Genomic DNA, 23,333 nt, shown 5'->3' on the forward strand with positions numbered 1-23,333 from the left:
GCCTGGTGGGGCCATAGAAATAGAAATTAGACTATAAGCACGTTTGGATTGGGCGGGGACGTACCAGCTAGAAGGCTGCCATCAGAGTGGAATAGCGATAGTCGCGCCATCTCATAGTAACTATTTACATGACCCGTTTACATTAGTACCGTTTAATTTATAACCTAGTTTTTTTATTTTTTTAGGATAACAATTTTTTCCAATTATTCAACCTATCAATTCCTGGTCCGTAATCGCGATTTAAACATTTATTTTCGTTCATGGATTTTTTAATAAAGTAAGCTTCTGAAATATCTAATTCTATTGAATTTTTACAATGTTTTTTAAGTGTGGCATTCTCAAAATTAATTACATGATTGGTTTGTGATACATGGGTAGCTAAGGCAGATTTTTCAAATCGCTTATGTTTAACGTCAGCGTAATGTTCTTTTATACGTTATTTTATACTGCGTTTAGTCTGGCCTATATATTCTTTATTACAGTCACATTTAATATTATATATACCTGATTTATCTTCTGTTTTTATCGGGTCTTTCAGTGATTTTAAACGATTAGTTAATTTGTTCAGAGGTTTAAAAGCAATATTACAGTGTAGCTTGCTTTTTAAATTATTAGCAATTTTTGACGCGGCCCACAAATACCGGTTGTCTGCTAGCTATCGCTCCCGTATTAACCCCCCGTAGAATCTTGAGTCTATTCCTTTATTATGTCTATGGATATATCCTTTCCGAACCACCGCGCGCCGTGCGTTGAAGCTTTACAAATAAATCATTCTGAAAAGCGAATTCTGCATTTCTGCTACAATTTCTGTAATGTACCCTTCCCGTTCCGAAATAAAATATTTTAAAAATTTACTGTGAAAACCAAAAAAAATGAATCACTTGACAGAATTTAAACATTCTGAAATAATTAAAACTTCTTACGTTCATCATGAAATAACAGAAGACAATCAATATTGGAAGAGGTTAGGTGTAAGTATAAAAAAATTGTTAAATTATTGTGTTAAGGCTTAATTTATAATGCACGTGCATTTATGTCTCTTTGGACAAAACTGAACGCAGCCTATAAAAACGATATGGCTTAATTAACTGTTAATTGAAAAATTTTAGTTTCCAGTTTCCATAAAAGATTTTGGTCCAATCGATTATATTGATGTAGCCAAGGTGGAACCGTTTGATTTTGCAATTACATGTTCCTCAAAGGTAAAGTTTTAAAATTACCTATTGAGGATTTGAGTGTTATATTTTAGTTATTTTTTTATTCTTAGGTTCAAATTTATGACTCCAAATCCAATCAAGTTAGCCGTACAATATCTAGATTTAAATCAGCTGCCTATGGAGCTAATTTCCGTCACGATGGTAAGCTTCTAATCAGTGGGAGTGACGAAGGGCATGTAGCATTATTTGATGTAGCATCGAAGGCACAACTTAGGCTTTTTAAGGGGCATAAAGCGTAAATGTCTTTTTATTATTATGTTGTTTTACATATTTCCGCCAGTAATTTGCTTTGTTTCTAACATTTTAATTTAGAGCTACTCATCGCTGTGCTTTTACCACTACTGGTAACCAAATTGCCAGTTTCTCTGATGATAAAACAGTAGCATTATGGGATATACCCTCTGAAAACAAATTATTGACATTGGAGGGTCATAATGTAGGTATTATATTTGGTGGCAAAAATTTATCTGAGTCTTTTTCGATTTTTGTCATTTCAGGATTACATTAGATGTGGATCTGTTAATCCTGCTAATGAGTCTATCATTTTCTCGGGTAAAAAATTTTCTATTTTCATTCAAATTTATAAGTTTGATTTAAAAATGCTATGTTTCAGGAAGCTATGATCATTCTGTTAAATTATTCGATGTTCGATCATCTGAATGTGTGCTTTCAGTAGATCATGGATCACCCGTGGAAGCTATCCTGGTGTTCCCATCAGGAAATCTCTTTGCTTCTGCAGGTCAATATCATTTATTTACTATCGAAATACTGTAAATCCCAATTTATCAGCCAATGTTGGTACCACTTTTTTATTGAAATTTTATAATTCGTACTTTAGGTGGTACCTTTTTGAAAGTATGGGATGCTGTGAATGGTCGTTTATTGACTCAAATGAGTCAACATCACAAAACCATCACTTGCTTAAGTTTCGCTTCCGATAATAAGCGAATTGTATCCGGTTCTTTGGATAAGTAGGTTAACAAACCCATTTTAAAATTGTAACACTGTTTTCATTTTGTTTTCTTCAGACAAGTCAAAATCTACGATACTGTATCATATCAGGTGGTCCATGCCTTGGACTATCCCTGTCCCCTTCTTAGTTTAGCTGTTGCTGTAAGATTTTATTTGATAAACTTCCATTTACAGTTATTTACAACCTATTTCATGTTTGGTTTTGCTAGCCTGATGATAAATTTGTCATTGGAGGCATGGCTGATGGTCTTATTTCAGTTAGACATTTAAAACTTCCGAAAGAAAAGCAATTACAAACTGAGTCAGCGAAAGGAAAAACCCATTTTCGTTTTAAGATGTATGGAAGTGATTATCAGAAGGTATTTTTTGTTTCTACTTAATTTTTTTTAAAGATGCATATAAATTTTTATTCATCAAATAGGCTGATTTTGTTGTGTCTGAAGAAAGAAGGCAGAAGCTTAAAAGCCATGATAAGCTTTTGAAAACGTTTCAAAGTAGTAAAGCTCTTGACAAGGTTTTGAAAGATGGTATTCGCATACAAAGGGCGCATTTAGCTGTCACAGTTATGCAAGAACTAATACGAAGAGGAAATTTAAGAACAGCACTAGCTGGTCGTGATGAGAACGGTCTACTGCCAATTACTAGATTTGTATCTCGGCATCTTCCGGATCCACGCTATAATAGAATTTTAATGGATGTTGCCTCAATGTTAATAGGTATGAATGTTAATTAAAAATATAATTGCAAGTCTGTTTGTGGTGACACAAAAATGGACTTTGCAAGTGAGTTTATAGTAATTTGCCTTTTTGTGAACTTTTTTCAGATATCTATGGGGAGTCGCTTGAAGTTAACCCCGAGATGTGTAAACAATTTGAAATAATTAAATTGGTTATGGATAAAGAATTAAAGTATGTAAAAGAAATGATGGAAGTAAGAGGTATATTGCAGTGTATTTTATCAATGTCAAACAATGGTAATGCAGCTGTAACGTAATGTAGTTATAATTTTGTGTATTAAAATGTTTTATTTTCAAGTATCTAATTTGCACCTTTAAATACAAAAGATTTCTGTTATTACAATTTAGTTCTATTCTATTCTATTTAGTAATAAAAAACTATAGTTTATTTCTCTTAAGTAACACCAGCAGCCAGAAAGGATCCTAATTTCACATCTTTAATCAAAGATGTGATATATATATAGTGCCGCTTGTAAGAACCTTGGCAGAATTCAATGGTGAACAACATGCTTTTTTTTGACGGAATTTATTTTTTATTGTTTGTCCGAAATGATTAGTAAAAAAAGTATCGGACAATTGATAAACTTAAAGGGCAACGCAAGTGACCATGCAGGGGGGTAAATTATCTTCTGCCATAGCCTTTCCCTCTGTAAAAAAAGCAGAACCATATTTGCCGAATTTATTTTGTATAAATGCGCCTCTCGCGGTTTTTACGCAAAATCCATGCATTCTTTAGTCGCGAAAATGGCAGAGGAAAGTGAAGTCTCCGTGCTTACCAACAAATCGGATCCTAAACTTCTACCAAATAAATGAAATAATTTTATTCCAAAACATTGTTAAATCGAAAATATCAAAGTCCAACTCTCCGAAACTAACCCAGTTCTTTTCTTCATAATAAATAAATTAAGTTAATCCTAAATTCCTGGGTTCGTTGATTGCGAGCTAAAAGTTGGGCACTATCATATCTTTTGATTGTTTTGGTACTTGATATGATAGGGAATCAAATTTCATACTATCAAAATATCATTTTTGATAGTGATCTATCATCGATTTAAACTTCTAAATGATTTATTGAGTTGAAATCTCGGTAATGGCTTTAGTTTTTTGATAGATTTGACGAAAATTTACCCGAAAATTTATAGATTTTCACTTGAAAGGAGTACTTATTCTAGTTTAAAAAATTACGAAAAAAATGATGCGACCTGCGTTTTTGGGATAAATATTGAAATTTTGAAACATGTTTTTCACGCCATCTCTTAGTAAAAATTTCAAAATTTGATAGTTACGATATGAAAAGCTAAAGTTTTTATAGAAAAATTTATTCCTGTACTATAAAAATTTTAAAATTATCTTCTATAAAATTTATTTGACGATTTTTGATAGTTTGATTTGAAAGATTTAATTTACCTTTAAAAAGAGTTGAAGCATGCAGAAAAGGCGAGAAAAGGGCAGATATTAAGGATGATGATGTGAACCATGTGACTGTTTTTTTAACTTCAAACCGTTTCCTCCCTCCTCAAAGTGGGGGGATGAAGGAAGAGAGGGGAGGGTTACACGGATTTCTTTATGTCTCGCTGCAAACGTGAAAAGGCCGTGAGGTGAGTCAACTGAGGGGGTATTATCATGTGACGGTTAAAGGCCAATGGGACGTTTCGAAAGTTCTATCGAAAGTTTTAGTTTTGGATTTGTTTTTGATTTATAGAATGTTTGCATCGCATTTTTACTTATTACCTAATTTACCTCATAATTATCGTTTTATTAACTGGAAGAGGCTGGGGCGGTACAATGTCAAACTCCATGTGAAAGCTATTGAGCCTATTGTGATATATATCTACTAAACAAAGCATTTGTGATTATCATTATTTTGCAAACGAGGAATTAAAATGGATTGTTTTGAAAAAAATTATTTAATTATTTCGCTGTATATTATTTTATTTGATAAAATTTTAAAAATAATAGTATTGATTCGATAGGTTAATAAATAACATTGCATTGGTATGATTGATTTGATAGGCTAGATTATAACATATTTCATTGATGAGTTTGATTTGATAGGATTACAAAAAAAATATTTTTATTGGGGGTATGATTTATAGCTTTTTATCTGTAAAAAATTGATATGAGAGAAAAATTTATATGTAGAATGCAAAAAAATATATAATTGATAGTTACCAATAAGTCATTAAGGAAAAAATTGATACTGATACGATCGTAAATTTTCAACTACTAACTTTACGCGAGTAAATTTATATATAGACACAAAATCTCGGAAATTTTATTTATTCATTGAGAGTTTACCGCCATCTATTGAATCTAAATCGCCAAAAAATCTATTCTTTAAATATTTGAAATAAAAAAATGAGAGAAAATTGATAGCATCACCATCTACTATATTTTGATAGGAAAAAAATTTATCTGGAAAAGTGTGCCCAACTCAGCTAACTCACGTCGTCAGCGAAGAAAATCGAAAAATTCGCGAATGAGAGCGAAATTGCGCCACGTGGCTACACCAAGGAGAATAAGGCTTTCGCGCTGTATAAAATCATCCTTGGAAAACCTACTTACGGCTTGTTGAAGAAAACATAGTCCCCCCCCCCTGCATGACCACTTGCGTTGCCCTTTAAGGACTACAACAGAAACTTTCGGGACTAAGGGTAACAAGTCGGCCCAGGCCGTAATATTAGTTCCACGTCAGTGTATTAGAGTGGACAAATATATACACCCTTAGTAGACACAGGTAGGCAAACTAATACAAAAGCTAATGAGGCTACGTGATTTATTATCTTTTTATAAATAAATTGCCACCCTAAGTTAAAGAGTGGATGCCGCCCACCATCAGCTGACCCGGGTGGGCAAACTAATAAAAAATCTGTTGGGCCCATGTGATTTCCTATTGTTTGAAATAAAATTCACCATCCTATGTTAAAGAGTGGCCACCGCCCACCCTCATGAAATCAACTTTTTTTTCCGGTAACTCTCCCTTTAAGGGGGTTGGTCGGAGGGGGCGGAAATTAACGGCACTGCGTGCGTGTTAAAGAGTTCTATCGAATGAGACCAACTGGTTTTTTTCGGTCACTCTCCCTTTAATAAGAAACTGCCACACTTATTTATTACTTCTGACCATACACGGTTTCGATAAGAAAGTGCCACACTTATTTATTACTTCTGACCATACACGGTTTCCATAAGAAAGTGCCACACTTATTTATTACTTCTGACCATACACGGTTTCGATAAGAAAGTGCCACACTTATTTATTTCCTCTGACCATACACGGTTTCGATAAGAAAGTGCCACACTTATTTATTACTTCTGACCATACACGGTTTCCATAAGAAAGTGCCACACTTATTTATTAATTCTGACCATACACGGTTTCCATAAGAAAGTGCCACACTTATTTATTTCCTCTGACCATACACGGTTTCGATAAGAAAGTGCCACACTTATTTATTACTTCTGACCATACACGGTTTCCATAAGAAAGTGCCACACTTATTTATTAATTCTGACCATACACGGTTTCCATAAGAAAGTGCCACACTTATTACTTCTGACCATACACGGTTTCGATAAGAAAGTGACACACTTATTTATTAATTCTGACCATACACGGTTTCGATAAGAAAGTGCCACACTTATTACTTCTGACCAAACACGGTTTCGATAAGAAAGTGCCACACTTATATTATTATATAATATTATATGCTCTCTGCTGCAATGTCTAACGGATCTATCTCTCCTGCCTTTACGGGCACTACTAGTTAACAATCTACTTGTACCGCTATAGAAAGTGCCACACTTATTTATTACTTCTGACCATACACGATTTCGATAAGAAAGTGCCACACTTCTTACTTTTGACCAAACACGGTTTCGATAAGAAAGTGCCACACTTATTATCCCCAGTCCGACCCGCAGACCGCACCGTCAGCGGGGCCTCGCGATTCAGGGGCGAGGGAGAAAATTGACGGGCGAAAAAGCCTATGTGATACGAAAAGAGAACGGAATATGGCTGTCTGCAAATACCCAGTCCGACCCGCAGACCGCACCGTCAGCGGGGCTTCGCGATTCAGGGGCGAGGGAGAAAATTGACGGGCGAAAAAGCCTATGTGATACGAAAAGAGAACGGAATATGGCTGTCCGCAAATCCTCAGTCCGATCCGCAGACTGCACCGTCAGCGGCGCGCTCTCCTGCCTTTACGGGCACTACTAGTTAACAATCTACTTGTCCCGCTTTTGAGTAAACGCAAAATTTCGTCCCGCCCCCAATGGAAGAAAAAAACTGTTCAACGGTAAAATTTCAAGCGATTTTTGAAGACGGCGTAGCTAGGTTGGTAGGCCGTGGGGTTTTCAGAGATTACGTGGCGAGCGGCTGTCTGTATTCGAGCCCCGGCCAGGCCAGCTAATAAGTTATTTTTCGCAGCTCCATCTACCGTGTCGTCGCTTTTCCACAACAAACACACAAACAACAACACTTAACGACAATCCGTCCATAGCAATAGTCCCACTTCGATATATATATATATATATATATCTCGATGTGGAACTAAAAAGTGGGGTTACGTCGCCTAAAAATTGACGGCGCCGCGCACTCACTTCGTGTATACGAAGCTGGGCCGTCTACAACGCGACCGCAGCGGCGACCTAGAGGACAGTACCTAGCCAAACGCACCTAGTAATGTCCAACCCGATATAAAAAATAATGGTAAAACTCGCCTAACCTCGAGGGACGCGAACTAAAGCCAAAGAATGCTGAAAAACGTTAGTTTTTCACAACCAGAATTTAATTTTAAAAAGTAGAAAATAAAATTTCCGCCCCGAAATATTAATTGTGTAACAGAGAGAAAGGGGTAAATAATTAGTTGCTACTAGTTTTGGTAAGATTCATTGGCGGGGGCTATTCTAGACTTAGCCCAAAAAAATCTCATTACCGCCAAAACAAATTAAAAAAAAAATATTTCCGCCAAAAGAAAACATTTGGAAAAATAATAACAAAATTTCCATTTCCGCCCAAAAAAAATTGCATCGTGTTCAACACTGAATTCTGCATACTTTGGCGCAAAAAAAATGAAGTACCTATTGACGCATTCACATCTAGGAATATGAAAACTCGAGTTCACATATTGCCTACAGGGAAATATTCAAAAAGGGGTGAAATCCACCCAAGGTACCTTCCTATTTAATAATGTTTGAGGTAGTTATAAAGTTTATGAAAAAAAAACTTTTTAAAAATTTTATTAATTAATTACTAAATTATAGTGCTTTATTATATATAGAATTTTTGTAATTTAAATTTACAATTAATTTTAACAGTAGTTAACACTCTTCGCCATAGATGGAACTATAATACGATTTTAAACTATCCAATCAGGGAAGATAATTTTGTATTATAAATCTCGACAAAACCGTTCTCCACTAAAACTGAAAACTTTCAACCTTGGAGGAGGGAAGTATACTTCTCTTCTCCAAGTTTCAACCAATCGTTGAAAATCAAAATTATGACGTCATGTTGCTATCAGAGCGCCATCTACTAACAAATAACTCCATCACCACGTTACCTCGGATGAATTTTACCCCTTTAAAGTCGTCTTTGCCCGTTTTAAATTGTAAATCGATCAATTTATTACATTTGGTTAAAAGTAAATTTATTTTTGATTTGTCCACGTATCGTGGAGTACGAAATAACAGCCTATGTGGGTCGTTTAAAAGTTAAACTAATAGACATAATGCCAGCCGATCAGAGATCGGCTCTACATAAATGTTTTTGATACTTATGTTATTCGGGCGAAGCGATGTAGTTGTGGAGAAAGGCTGTTAAATAAGTATCTACAGATAACCTTGAAAAAGGCTGTTAAATAAGTATCTACTGATAGCCTTGAAAAAGGCTGTTAAATAAGTATCTACTGATAGCCTTGAAAAAGGCTGTTAAATAAGTATCTACTGATACTAGTCTGATCGCCTTGAAAAAGACTGTTAAATAAGTATCTACTGATAGCCTTGAAAAAGGCTGTTAAATAAGTATCTACTGATAGCCTTGAAAAAGGCTGTTAAATAAGTATCTACTGATACTAGTCTGATCGCCTTGAAAAAGACTGTTAAATAAGTATCTACTGATAGCCTTGAAAAAGGCCTTTTGAAAAGAGTAAATACTAATAACCTTAAAAAAGGCTGTTTGAAAAAGTAGTAGCCTTTAAAAAGGCTTTTTGAAAAATTACACTAACTACTGACTGAGAGACTTGAAATAGAGAACTGTTCCTTTCTCGTGAAAAAATCGAAATGAAGACTTGAGAATTCTACGATAGAGGTCCGAGGAGTCAATTAAGTCACTTTCGTCCGTAGCTTGTTGCAAAAGTAAAGACACCAATCCAACGGAACTTGCATCGGTATGGACCTCCTTTTTTGCGTTTACATCAGCTATTCCGAGAATGGGTCTATCCGTAAGTATGACCTTGAGAAATTCGAATGCTCGTTCTTGTTCGGTATTCCAATTCCAACAACGTTTTTCCGTAAAAGCGTAGTAATTACTACAGAGTCTGAACATAGGTCTATATTCTATGGTCTGAAATTCTGGAAGCGCAAATGCCTTACAAAAGCGTGGGGGGTAAGTTTCTTTATCGTTGAAAATTCCACCCCCTCAAAAGGAGAGAAGATTCTCGAGGGACGCTGGGTAACGATACCACCATAACGTGTATTTTTCTCTACGAACCTTGCATAACGTGAGCTAACGAAATGAAAATATCGTCTGCTATATATCGTACGTTTTATAAGGCTTAGATATTAAGTGTTGTTAGACATGAAAGCGTGGGACTGGGATGACACCTAAGCAAAAAAAGTTGTAAGTTTATTTGTTCAGTCAAGAACTGCATTATTTAAAACATATGCTTCAATGTTCCATACATTTTTTTATTTATCATTATTGCCAAAATTCCTAAGTACAAATTTACTTACTTCATAATTTAATTCTACATGATAATTAAAATTGATCATCTTTGAAATATCACAAACTAATATCCCAACTACCACTGATTCCGTAAGGGTGGATTAACTCTTCGTTTTGATGTCAACATTGGTAAATTTGTTAGCTTTTGAATCGTTTTTACACACAATCCTAAGGATTTGTGTGTATTAGTCTCACGTACAGTGTAGCCGTTGCCGCCGATGCCGCCGATGGCGCCGTGCCACGCATAGCTCTTCAACGGTTATAACTAGAAGAGTCAATGATATCTCGTTCAAAAGTACATATATTACCATTGATAGCCTTTCATAAAGTTTTCAAATCGGAGCGCAAGAAGTTGGGAATTTGCCCAATTTACTATTTTCGGTGATTTCCTTTATGTGGTAGATATTTTGTTTAAAATTAAGTCCGATAACGTTAAAAAAAATTATTGGATAGGTTAGGATTCAGCGGACCTACAACTTCGGTCATATCAGTAAATATTAAATTTAAGTATGGTTTTCAGGGTAATTTACGGGACCCCAATTTTCGTGGTTTTATATTTCCGCCTAAAAATCTACATATTTAAGTCCGATTTTCATGAAAGTTATATTTTTGAATAGCTGTGGTTTACATATAACCTAGAATTGTAAAAACATTCCTTAAATTTAATTCTAAGTAAGGTTTTTTGGGCAGCGTATACGGACCCCCGCAATTTCCAACATTGTAAATCCGCGTGTTTATAAAGGTCTACGCGCCCGTTTCCCTCTGGCGTTTTTCAAGGCCGTTCAGAGTGGGCCACGCTTTCAACGTATGACCAGAAGTAACAATTAAGTATGACACTGATCTACCTAGTCTTCGGCGTATGACCAGAAGTAATAAGTGTGACACTCAACGTAACAAATAAGTGTGATCAGAAGTAACAAATAAGTGTGATCCGAAGTAACAAATAAGTGTGATAAGAAGTAACAAATAAGTATGAAACTAATGGAACTAGTCTTTGTCGTATAACCAGAAGAAATAAGTGTGACACTCAACAGCTGACTAGTAGTAACAAATAAGGGTTATCAGAAGTAAAAAATAAGAGTTACACTGATCGAAGGAATCTTCGATGCTTTCAAAGTATGACTAGAAGTAACAAATAAGTGTAAATTTGTATATATGTGTGACCGTCGATATATTTTGGTTGTGATAACGGCGCTGCAGGTTGCTGTGAATAGCTCAAACAAACTTAACACATTAGGAGGATTGTGTGTATTCTGACCGTCGTACGTCTTGTTCTCTGTAATTTCCGGCTTAACAAACCGATTTAAAACTTGCCGAAGGCCGAGGGTGAAGGTTTAGTATTATTTGCCGTTTTTTGGTTACTATTTGCCAATTTCTTATCGAAATTACATGGTACAGACTTATTTTTCGTTTTAGATTTGCTAATTAAATATTAACTTTATTGAGTTGATGCATCCTAGGAGGTTGGAAATTCACAATAGATCGCAAAGACGTTTCCGCGGTTATATCGGCTGGCATTTTTCCGTGTTTCTATAAATTTCCACCCGGTACCAATCTCGGTCTTACTCCCGTGATAGGGGGTCCAAAATTGTCATCCCGCCTAGTCTTCCCCCTCTCTATCTCTGGTAAGTCAAATGCGCCATGGACTAATTAACATTATTCATAATCAGAAAAAGGTAAACAACTATTAAGCCTTGGTACAATCATTTATATTTATGAATAATATTATATTATGATAATAATAATTACCGTAACAAATTTGGGAATTGCTTTCAGACGGTAAGCAGAATATTTTACTGTATGTACGATCGGAAAAGCTCGACATTCTAAATTTTTACGACGATTAATTTAAAAGACTAATATATTAGCACCGCATGGTAATCTCGTGGTTCAACTTTTCAATTCCAAGCATTCCAAGGAAACTTCTTTCCCTATTTTCTCCCCCCCCCCCGCTTATTTTGAATCACCAGCCTATACAAGCATTTCCTGATATGCCTGCGAGTCGATGCTTGTTCTTTTTACTTTTTTCCCGGGCCGGACCGTCCCTGTTGTTAATTAGTCCATGAATGCGCCCACAATGGGCTCTATAGCAACTTCCTCTAATCTAATTCTGGAAGTTTCGAACGCCATCATCTTTCCGCTATCCGGGTCTGATGCCGTGTTGATTTATTTCAAATCCGAGGTAGTCGATTTCACTCAGTAAAAATCTGCATTTCTTCAAATTAAGACTGAGTTTAGCGTTTCGTATGACCTCTAAAACTTGACGTAAGTTTTCGAGTTCTTCGTTGACATCCACCGACTGAATTAGAACGTCATCGACATAGGTCAAAGCTATAGCGTATCTCAATGATCCTAATTAAATACGAAATTTATCATCTTCGACAGACCAAACGGCATCGTGACAAACTGATAATGTCCGTCCGGAGTCACAAATCAAGTCTTCTCTTTCGAATCTTCGTGAAGGGGAATTTGGTAATAGTCCATCATATCCTGTAACAAAGTGATCTGCCCCTCGGTAGAAGATCAAAAGCTTCTAGATTTTCGCTAGTAAGCAGACGCTTGGAAAATTAATATCTGCTTGGCCTTAACGTCGCTCTACCTTGGACGTATGGCAAGCCATTCAGGACTAAATTAAATTAAAAATATAAGCCAAACTTTCAAGATATAAGACAAAATGAAAGAAAGTGGTTAGGCTTCGGAGCTTTGCCGGGAAGAAAGAAAACACTCGTCGAATTTAATTGACGCAAGAGGATAACTCGGACAACTGAATTCACGTTAGAAGAAGCTCTCGACTACGCCATTCCCGATCCGCGAAATGCAACATATGTCGGAATAACGCCGTAACCGAGGGTCAAGATTTAAACACCGAATTACAACCATTAGCAGTTTCCAACGACTCAGAAGCTGCAAATCACGAAAATTCCAACGAAAATCTTGAACCGTACAACGATAACGATAATCACGATCGCTCAGCGAATCACGACGAACAATTGAATAGAACAGAGAATGAAAGCGACAGTGATTTAGTCGCCAGTAACGAACCTGGATTGTTTCCCTTCAAAGGTTTTGAGAACGCCATCAAATTAGCGATTAGTACCACCGTCGAACAAACGTTGGCTGCTGCAGGAGGACACCCAAATGGGAACGTCGTTACGAGTAGCAAGGATGCCAGTTAACTGATACCCGATTTCGATCCTATCGCCGCTCCACAACAAACTATATAAATCAATGGATTAAAATGATCGACGACGCAGCTTCAGCTTATGGATGGTCTGAGCTTTTGGAATGGAATAACGTGGAACCTGAATAACGTGGAAAAGATCGGGCCACTGGAATAACGTGGAATTGGAATAACGTGAAAACTTAATAACGTGGAAAATGTTTAAACCGGAATTTCCACGTTATTCCAGTGGCCCGATCTTTTCCACATTATTCAGGTTCCACGTTATTCCATTCCACGTTATTCAGCATATCCCAATACTAGGAGCAGTTCGCGGAGAGTTGTCAGTCCGTCGGGGTCGGTACGTAATGGTTTACATTGTCATTGTCGAAACAGACTATCATTAAAAAAATTGCATTGGGTGAATAGGAAGTGGCATACTTATGTTTATTATCCCCTTATGATCATAGGAAATAGGAATTTGTTTCTTCACCAAACGTGTTCTTTCAACATGGGCCAATAAATGGTTGAAGAACGAAGTCATCGGCAGTAAAAGCAAGTTTTTTCATTGCTCAACGGTCACGAGACGTCGCAGCACGGAGGAAAGCTACCATAAACGAGGGTTGCCAAACCTTTTGTACATCAATATATCTTTTTGTTTGTAAGATGTATAATCTGTGAGTGAACCGTGTGCGGAAATTGTTGGTCCACATGTTCGCGAAACGGTATGGTGGTGGAATTTTCCGAGAACAATCCGAGTGACGTTGCTGATGACGTGGACCATATAAAAAAATAATTTTGAAGACTGGACTCTGAGCAAGGCGAAGAGACACAAGTCTAAGAGCTCCTTTTGACTCTGCAAGAAATAAACTAGTCTGAGCTATAATGTTCTAATTTAAAAGTCGGAGGTTATTGCTAATTCAGTGCCGTAACGGAAATGTAATGTTTTAATTTTAAAATCGGACGTTGTGCTAATTGAGTGCTGTACCAGAAATCTTCGGGTCCCGATAACTATCATCAGGACTCATAGTTGCTTTCATCAGCTACGACTCGTACTCTTCAACAATGGATCTCCACCAGTTCCCCCGCCAGCAGTAGGCACAAGTAGGCACGTGCCTATGTTTAAAAATTTTAGGCCTATTTTAGGGGCCTCTAAAAGTTTAAAAAAATTGCCTCTGGGGCCTCCAAATGTGATTTTTAAATTTTATTTATTTTTAAAAATAGGTCATCTAGCCCCCTAAAAAAAGAACTCCCATTCAATTCCAATTTCCAAGAGTCCTAAATGGCCCTAACAAAACAATAATAATAATAATAATATTTATTTTGCAAAAACACAAGCATTGCTGGCAACCACAGAGGCAAAGCCTATTCGTGGTGGTTAACGGGACAAAACAAACAAGAGATAAAAAAAAATTATTCGAAATGAATAGATACAAAATCAATTAAAAAAAATTAAGAATTATATAAAAAAGGAGAGTACAAGTTAAGAATTTGGATTCAGCCAATTTGTCAATAGAAATTCAGACACTAAAGAGCGAAAATGCGGGATAGATAACTGAGCAGAGGCCTCCCTGATGTCTGTGGGCAACGTGTTCCAGGTTCTAGCACTCCGGATGAAAAATGAGTGATCCAGGGCTAAGAATCTAGCAAACTTGATATAGTATGAAAGGCCAGATTGTCGAATACTAACAGTCATAAAGTCGCTTAGAAAGAAAGTCGTATCTCTGATCAATTTCAAAAGCGTGACCATATCAAAAACATCTCTACGAACAGATAATGGTAAAAGCGAATGCTCGCTAGTCGTTTATCGTAAGAGACATGGCCAGGGTAGTTTGGTCGCGGCGACTTCAGGTAAAAACGAGTAAACGATCGCTGACCACGTTCCAACGCGGCAACGTCCTTTTTCAGATAGGAATTTCAAACAGGAGAGGCGTATTCAAGAACTGGTATACACATTGAGCGAAAGAGCGTGACGGATGCGCGGGTATGACCGGTAGTACGACGAATGAGTCCACACAAACGACGGGTCTGATTACAAGCGTGATTAACATGTGTTGCCCATTTAAGCTAGGTCCCTCGTGATGAAGACGCCGAGGATCTTCATTTTATTAACGCGAGTAATAGCCACACCGCTGATTTTGTAGGAGACATCGTCGTTTTGCGTATTTCTTCTAGTGATTACCATGAAATTGCATTTCTTGATGTTGAGCGAAATGACATTGGCAACTCCCCATTGGAAGACCCGAGAAACATTATCTTGCAACAATATACGGTCAGCCGCAGAACGAATCGCGATCGAAATGTAACTGTCGTCGGCGTATTGGTAAAGGGAACAGTTACCGGTCAGAGCTGATGGAAGATCAGAGACAAACAAGTTGAATAGTAGTGGTCCTAGTATCGAGCTTTGAGGTACACCAGAAAGAACCGGTCGGTAAGAACTGAACTCACCGCGATAAACAACACCTTGGAAGCGATTGCTTAAGAAATCTCTAATCCACTTCAGAAGGACTCCACTGACACCAGCAACATTGCTCGTTTGAGTTTAAACAAAAGTCGCCTATAAAGGTCGTTGAATAACTTGGATATTAGTCTACACAGAAAAAACAACGTTTAGCTTTTCAACATTTGAATTGCAATTTAACGCGTTATAAATGTAAATGGATACTTTTGCCGTTGATTCACTAAACACCAAAGTGTTTAAATCCAAAATGGCTAAACGACTATAAACACGAGGAGCAAGCGAAAATCTATAAAAACGCGTAAAAAACCTAGGCGTTTAACAAAATCAACATAAATCTAAACTACTGTGTTTTAAAGTGTTCAAAACGGATCCACTCAGAAAAAACAACGTTTAGCTTTTAAACACTTGAATTGCAATGTAACGCGTTATAGATGTAAACGGACCAAATGGCTAAACAACTAAACACGAGAAGGAATCGAAGATCTATAGAAACACGTTTGAAACCTAGACGATTAACAAAATTAGCATAAACCTAAACACCTGTGTTTTAAAGTGTTCAAAATGGTTCCTCTGGGATATAGATTTGAAACGGCTTCTGTTATAAAAGCCAAAGTTTCCGCTAATAACGCGTTAGATCCGACTGCGCCGATGTAACCGTTTATTTTGCTTCTTTCAAATTCTAATGTTCCTCACAGATTTAGTTATAATTCGTAAACTAGTTATCCTACGAATTTGCGGTCGGTGAAATTCGGTACTAAACAATACGTAACATCCGAAAGTATGGTTGGTCTTGTCCAATATTTAGTGAAATTTCGAGAAAATCACGTTTTTGAGTGTACTTTTGGTCATAACTCGGAAACTATTAGTACTAGCGACCCGCGTTAACTCATACTACAGAACGATACCCAACTCGACCAGAGTTCTAAATTTAAAAGGTTTTTTCATATCAGAGAAAAACGACCACGTAATTCAGTACAAATTACTCGGAAACAGTTCATCGTACAGACCTGTGGTTGGTCTCATTCGACTCAGCGTGAAAATTATCATCGGGCACAACACCAAACGCGGTCCAATTCGTTGAAAGCAAATTTCGGGGCCAACTGCCCGCTATTGCCTACTTTGCCCCACCCCCCAAAAACTATGTTCGCCACCCCGCATCCCTGCGGACTCATCATCCTTAAAGTAGGCCAAATTGCAAGTTGGGGCGAATTTTGCCGTTGAGCTATAGGGACGGTTTGCAGTCGTATATTTTATTATACCTCTCGTGAAAAACGTTCGTTTACAAGCCACCCCCGCGTCCCCCGGCTTGAAATTTGGTGATTCAATTCGGAAACTACTTAGTTCTTAACGCCATCTATCGTTCGGTTTTTAAACAAATATACGGAATTTTACCCGCCAAAATAGTCAAGTCGTCTGCTAAGTTTATATATGTTTTATAAATGATTTGTAATTTCTGACAATAGAGTAATGGCCGGCACTCCGTAGTTTTGACCATGGTCGACATTTTGGTCGCGATTTTTTATCTATAGGAAAAAGCATGGGTGACGTGCCGTGACGTCACACTGCCATTACTCTATACATTACTTTCCTGTATATCATTCCAATGACTTAAATTAGTAAATATCACTAGATTATCATCGCTGTCATGTATTTTAAATAGTTTAATTAACTTCAATATTCCAATGACCAAGGTCTTAGGCCAAGGAATAAAAATCAACCTATCTGAAAAACTAATTCCTTCATCATCACAAGGTGCTCTTTTTTAATATTCCCTACATTTACAAAATAGAATTAATGGGTGCGCCTCTGATGTCTGCATGGCTCCTGATTATTATAGTTGCTAGAAGACTTGGAAACAGCGGTAGTCCTGGGGCCAATGGCCCTTAAAAAATCAATTGAACGGGGGTAGCGGGCCACCAGGGCCCTCATATTAAATTAAAAAATATTTTTTAAGCTGTTTCTTAAACGCTGTCTTCCTACCCTAGATGAGAGCGAAATCTAGCGTTACTGATAGTCTGATGTGTTTCAAATTTTACTACTTAAGCCCAGTTCACACTATACAATTAATTGGGCCACTTAATTGTATCCAACTAATTGTAAGCAAGAACATTGTACAGTGTGAACAGAAAAAGTGGTGACATATAGTATAAACAGAAAAAGTGGTGACATATAGTATAAACAGAAAAAGTGGTGACATATAGTATAAACAGAAAAAGTGGTGACATATAGTATAAACAGAAAAAGTGGTGACATATAGTATAAACAGAAAAAGTGGTGACATATAGTATAAACAGAAAAAGTGGTGACATATAGTATAAACAGAAAAAGTGGTGACATATAGTATAAACAGAAAAAGTGGTGACATATAGTATAAACAGAAAAAGTGGTGACATATAGTATAAACAGAAAAAGTGGTGACATATAGTATAAACAGAAAAAGTGGGGACAATTCTTACAATTATTCTGCTCACACTATACAATTTTCTTGCTTACAATTAGTTGGATACAATTAAGTGGCCAATTAACTGTATAGTGTGAACTGGGCTTTAGTTACGTTTAATATGTTTTGAACATCTGGCAACGCTGTTCCTTAGAAATATTCGCATAGTCGCGTTATTTATGCTTGACTTCCATTTCAAGACGATTCCGAGCTGATCACGTTTTTCTTTGAAAGTTAAGGCCTTTTCACACGAGCCAACTTTTTGACCCAACTAGATGAGTCAACTTGAGTTGAGTCAACTAGTTGGTTCGTGTGAATAAAAGTTCGATGAGTTGATCCACCAAAAAAGTACGCGAGTAAAAAATGGATCACTGATCCATTTTTGCTGACTCAGCATTTTGATTTGAAAAGTTGGCTCGTGTGAAAAGGCCTTAAGTCTACGTGAGAGATGATTTTATCTCTGATTAACAATTACTTGCAAAATAGAAGAGTTGCTTCTTCTTGTATATTAATGTAATTACAAATATCTGCGTAACGAAAATTTAGGCCTAAGTTAAGCTTGGATGTAGTATTGTACTATTATCATGAATACCAGTGCTAGTCTGCCTAATGAAATCTATAGCTAAACGATTAGTAAATAAAAACTTAAACATTTTAGTTCTAAGCTAATTATTAATTCGATCAAAAAATTAATATGAAATTCAACAATGTTATTACAATTTAGGGAAGACAATAATTATAAATGCTGGAGGTAAAGTTAAACTAGCGAAGAGGTTAAAAGTAGGAAGGGGTTAGTCTAGAAATTAAGCTTAGAATATAATTATTGGCAAATTGATATTATTGAAGTGAAGTAGAACTCATGAATGCATGCAATGTGGTTTAGACAAAATTCTTACTAACTTGACCACCTGACTCCTATTGTCGAAAAACCGATGGTGGTAATAAATAAAGTCAGTACCATTGCGGAGGGGGCGGTTTGATCTGGGCTGCATTTTTAACGTGAGGCAATGTCATTTTCAACGTATTTTGCGTTGGTACAGGACCGTTCTTAGAGCGCTCGTGGCCCCGGGCGAAATGCATGGGCGAAACTGAGAGTAGAGGCCCTCCGGTATATACATCCCTATGGTCAAATTTTAGAGGCCCTGGGCGACCGTCCTGCTCGTCCCTCCCCCCCTTAAGAACGGCCCTGTATCTTGGTATTATAACTGCCGGCCAAATTAAATGTTAGCCCAGGGCGCCAAAACCTCTATTTACGTCACAGAACGAAATCGTATACTTGTTGCTACGAATCTAAAGTGTTATATGTAAACACGCAAATTTATCGTCTAAATGATTCTTGGGCATCTTTCGTTGTAGACACACAACTTACTAAATATTGTCCACGCAGCTCAAAAGCTTCTTTATGAGCTCTACTTCACTTCACATCAGTTTGGTTGGGTCAAATAATAAAGAAAAACAAAAAATTAAGTTTTAGGAAAGAACATAGCTGAACGGGCTCGTATCACACCAAGTCGAGCCCGAGCTCGATTTGAAGCTAAGCTCAGCCTTTTTATGCAAATGATACGAGCCCGAGAAGAGACCAAAACGTTGTGGTCAATTAATTTGAGCCCGAGATGAGACCTTTATATTATAGCGTATTTTTGTGTGCTCGAACTGAAACTATTTTAATACAGCGTATATTTGTGAGCTCGAGATGAGACCATTAAAATATAGTAAATTGCAGTGACCCTTAGCGGAGTCCAATATAATGTACTACTACTACGAGTCCGGGCTGAGACCATATTTTTGTAACGAGGCCGATATAAGACCTTTTTATTTTTAAGAGACGGTTGTGTCCGTTTTTGCACGATTATATTTCCCCTTGACCACTGGGGAGCGCTGCGGAGCAGAGCAAGAGTACGTACTTAATAATCGGTCCCCAAAATCGTTATTTGTTAAAACCACCAAATATTTAAAATTTGTGGAAGAACATCATATTGATATAAAATGTTTGATAATCAATAAAATATTTTTTTCAAATAAAAATTTTCTTTAGAATCAATTTTTTCTTTGAATAATCCGAAACGTCTCAAGAACTCGATACGTTTGGAATTCTAATGTTGCGGGAACTTGCCGCGTTTGAATCTTAAACGTTTCAAGAACTTGCCGCGTTTGAATCTTAAACGTTTCAAGAACTCGACGCGTTTGAATCTTAAACGTTTCAAGAACTCGACGCGTTTGAATCTTAAACGATTCGACAACTCGACGCGTTTGAAACTTAAACGTTGCGACAACTCGACGCGTTTGAAACTTAAACGCTTCCAGATTTCGACGCGTTTGAAACTTAAACGCTTCCAGATTTCGACGCGTTTGAAAATTAAACGTTTCGTCAAATAGACGAGTTTACATTTTAAGCACTACAAGACCTCAACACGCATAAAACAATCATTTCTAGAACTTAACATGCTTTAACCGAAAACGTTTTGTAATTCGACGCGCAAAAAGACTTAACGTTTCTTCTACTCAACGCGTGTTGGTATAGCATATGTCTGTGAGAGCGTTGCATTTTCCCGTTTAGAAAAACGTCTAGAATTTAAACATTGTTTTTTCTGTGTAGATAAAGATTGCCTTTCAGTTCAGCCTAAACTAAATCCTTTTCCTAAAAGATTAATTGGCGGTAAAAATCGAGGTTTCAATTCTTCTTGGTATGACAAATATCAAATGATTGAATATTCAGTTGCAAAGGATGCAATGTATTGTTTTTGTTGCCGTCATTTTTTAGCCAGTAGAAACACTCCATCTCTAAAGGGATTTTCGGATTGGAAAAACATGGGGAGACAATTCGAAGAACACTTCACTTCCAACAAATCTTCTCACCAACTAGCCTACAAAATGTACTTAGACTACATGGAATCCAAATCCCATGGATCAATAGTTTGCCAGGTTAACGACCACCATAGACTAGACGTTATTAGAAACAGAGAGGTCCTATCTACACACGTGGAAGTTATTATTTTATGTGCCCAACAAGATTTAGCACTTCAGGGGAACACTTACACATCCGCCGACAATATTGGGAATAGGGGAAACTTTATTGCAATATTAGATCTTTTAAAAAGAAAATGTCCTGATTTAAAAGCCAAGTGCGATAATATGCCGAATAATGCCAAATATTTGCACAGCACCATACAAAACGAAATAATTGGCATTTGTGCAAGTTGAGTGAGAAAAATTATTGTTAAAGAGGTCAACGCATCCGGTGGATTCTACTCTGTAATAGCTGACGAAACACGAGTCAACGCGGGAGTAGAGCAGTTAAGTCTTTGTATTCGATATACTAAAGCAGAAATAGGTGTCGTAGAACGATTTATAGGGTTCACAGATTTACACAAGTTTGATTCTGAGAGTAACAGCTTGGCAATTATAAATCTTTTAAAAGAGGGTGGTTTCAAACTGGAGAATTGTGTTGCACAGACTTATAATGGAGCTAGTGTAATGAGTGGACACGTAAAAGGAGTAAGGGTTAAAGTAGAAGAAGCAGTAGGTGGCCATTGTCCGTACGTTCATTTCTACGCCCACCGCTTAAATTTAGTTTTAGTTGACTGTTGCTCCAAAATATCGACAGTTAGGGAATTACTTGGTTTGGTTCAAGCCATTTACAACTTTCAAAGCAATTTGAAGTGAATATTTTGAAAACTCTCAAAAAGATCTAGGGTACGACATACTGAAAATGCCACAAAGCTGCGACACTCGATGGTGGAGCAAAAAAAAAGGGATTCACTATTTTAGAAATAGACTCGATTCCGTAGTTTTAAAGGGATCCCTCACTCACAACAGGGGAAGGCATAGGGGTCACAAAAATCTGGTTTTCAAGCACACTGCAAGTCTGGATTTTATGTTACCCCTCTGCCTCCCCCTGTTGTGAGTGATGGATCCCTTTAACTTTAGAGTATCTGATTGAAAACGGAAAATCCGACGAGACTGCTGAGTGTCGTGGGTATATATCCCAATTACATAACTTTAACAACTTAAAGGGGCTCCAAAGTTCGGTGGCAAAATGTGTGTAAAGTCAGTAAAGTGCGAAATTTACGGTTGACTCTGCCCACCTCTGCCAAGGCCGAGTGAGGGGTTGGGGAGAATGAAAAGCATGCTCAATTTTCTTTTTTTTTTTTGCCACCGGACTTTGGAGCCCCTTTAATATTAGTCGTTGCATTTGACGAAGTATTAGGCGTAACCAATTCCCTGTCGGAATATTTACAAAGTTCCAAAGTTATTTTTACGGAAGCCGTTGCCATTTGCCAAGCTACTGTCAAGACCTTAGAAGATTGTAGAAACTCTGAACGCTTTGATTCTATTTGGGAAGAAGCTACTAAAATCGCGGAATCGGCTTTTATTGCAGTACCTGACCGTAACAGCGAACTATTAGCTTTACGTAAACGTAAAATTATCCCTAACAGGAGATTAAAACATAGTGTGGTAACAATTACAACGGGGACCAGGGAAACCCTAATAGACCAGATGAGGTCCACCTATTTCGAATTAATAGACAAATTTATTTCTGAAATGGAAATCCGGCTATTAGAAAACTCTGGTCTATATAATGGTATCATGGCGTCTGACCCTAACTGTGAGAACTTCCTAAACGAAATCGATATCCTAACACATTGTAACACATACGATAGGCTTCATAAATCTAATTATTCCCAAAAAATTTAACAGCGTAAGCGATTTCTTCCACTATTTAATGCCCATGGAAGATGGCTTCCCTGACCTTGTTAAGTACTACAAGGTTGTTCAATGCATTCCTGTCGCAAACACCATCTCAGAAAGAAGTTTCAGTTCCCTGAAACACGCCTTCGAACAACTATGGGAGAATTTAGACTTTCAAATCTGGCTACGTTGTCCATTAATCGGTATTTGTCGAATTGTTTAAAAGAAAACCCTAATTTAGTGGTTGACGAATTTGGTAAAAGCTCTAATCGAAGAGTATCATTTTTTGATTAAATTGCGAGGGCGGGAAAATTTTATCTTTCCTAAGAAAACGTTTAAATTAACATATTAGTGTCATAATTTTAAAATTTTAACTATAGTCAAGAAAATTCTTTAAAATCGGACATTTCAAAATTAAAATATATAGATAGGGGGGTCTTTAAATCAGACCGGGCCTGTGTGTTAAAAATTCCTGGCGGGGGTACTGCTTTTAGGTTATTAGTAATTAGTATTTACACTTTTCAAACAGCCTTTTTCAAGGCTATTAGTAGATACTATTTTTAACAGACTTTTAAAGACTATTAGTATTTAATCTTTTCAAAAAATATTTTCAAGGCTATTAGTAGATCATACTTTTTTCAAACTCAAAGCTATTGGCTAATTTTAAAAATTAATTTGGGGTTTTATCGAACACTGGTATTTGAAGTGATTCAAA

General features: G+C 36.9%; 1 protein-coding gene across 1 annotated transcript; it reads left to right on the forward strand.

Annotated features, from left to right (window-relative positions):
* Window positions 1-799: 799 nt before the first annotated feature.
* LOC149921381 (U3 small nucleolar RNA-associated protein 15 homolog) lies at window positions 800-3,217 on the forward strand. Its single transcript, XM_090162878.1, has 11 exons — window positions 800-971; window positions 1,110-1,202; window positions 1,268-1,452; window positions 1,530-1,653; window positions 1,715-1,769; window positions 1,831-1,956; window positions 2,056-2,188; window positions 2,246-2,330; window positions 2,399-2,548; window positions 2,611-2,905; window positions 3,013-3,217. Exons 1-11 carry the CDS (start codon window positions 873-875, stop codon window positions 3,180-3,182), a joined length of 1,515 nt encoding a protein of 504 aa, XP_090019004.1. The 5' UTR covers window positions 800-872; the 3' UTR covers window positions 3,183-3,217.
* The last annotated feature ends 20,116 nt before the right edge of the window (window positions 3,218-23,333 follow it).

Source organism: Leiobunum rupestre, chromosome 11, assembly GCF_980474605.1.
Source record: "Leiobunum rupestre chromosome 11, qqLeiRupe1.1.hap1, whole genome shotgun sequence".
Taxonomy (NCBI): domain Eukaryota; kingdom Metazoa; phylum Arthropoda; class Arachnida; order Opiliones; family Sclerosomatidae; genus Leiobunum; species Leiobunum rupestre.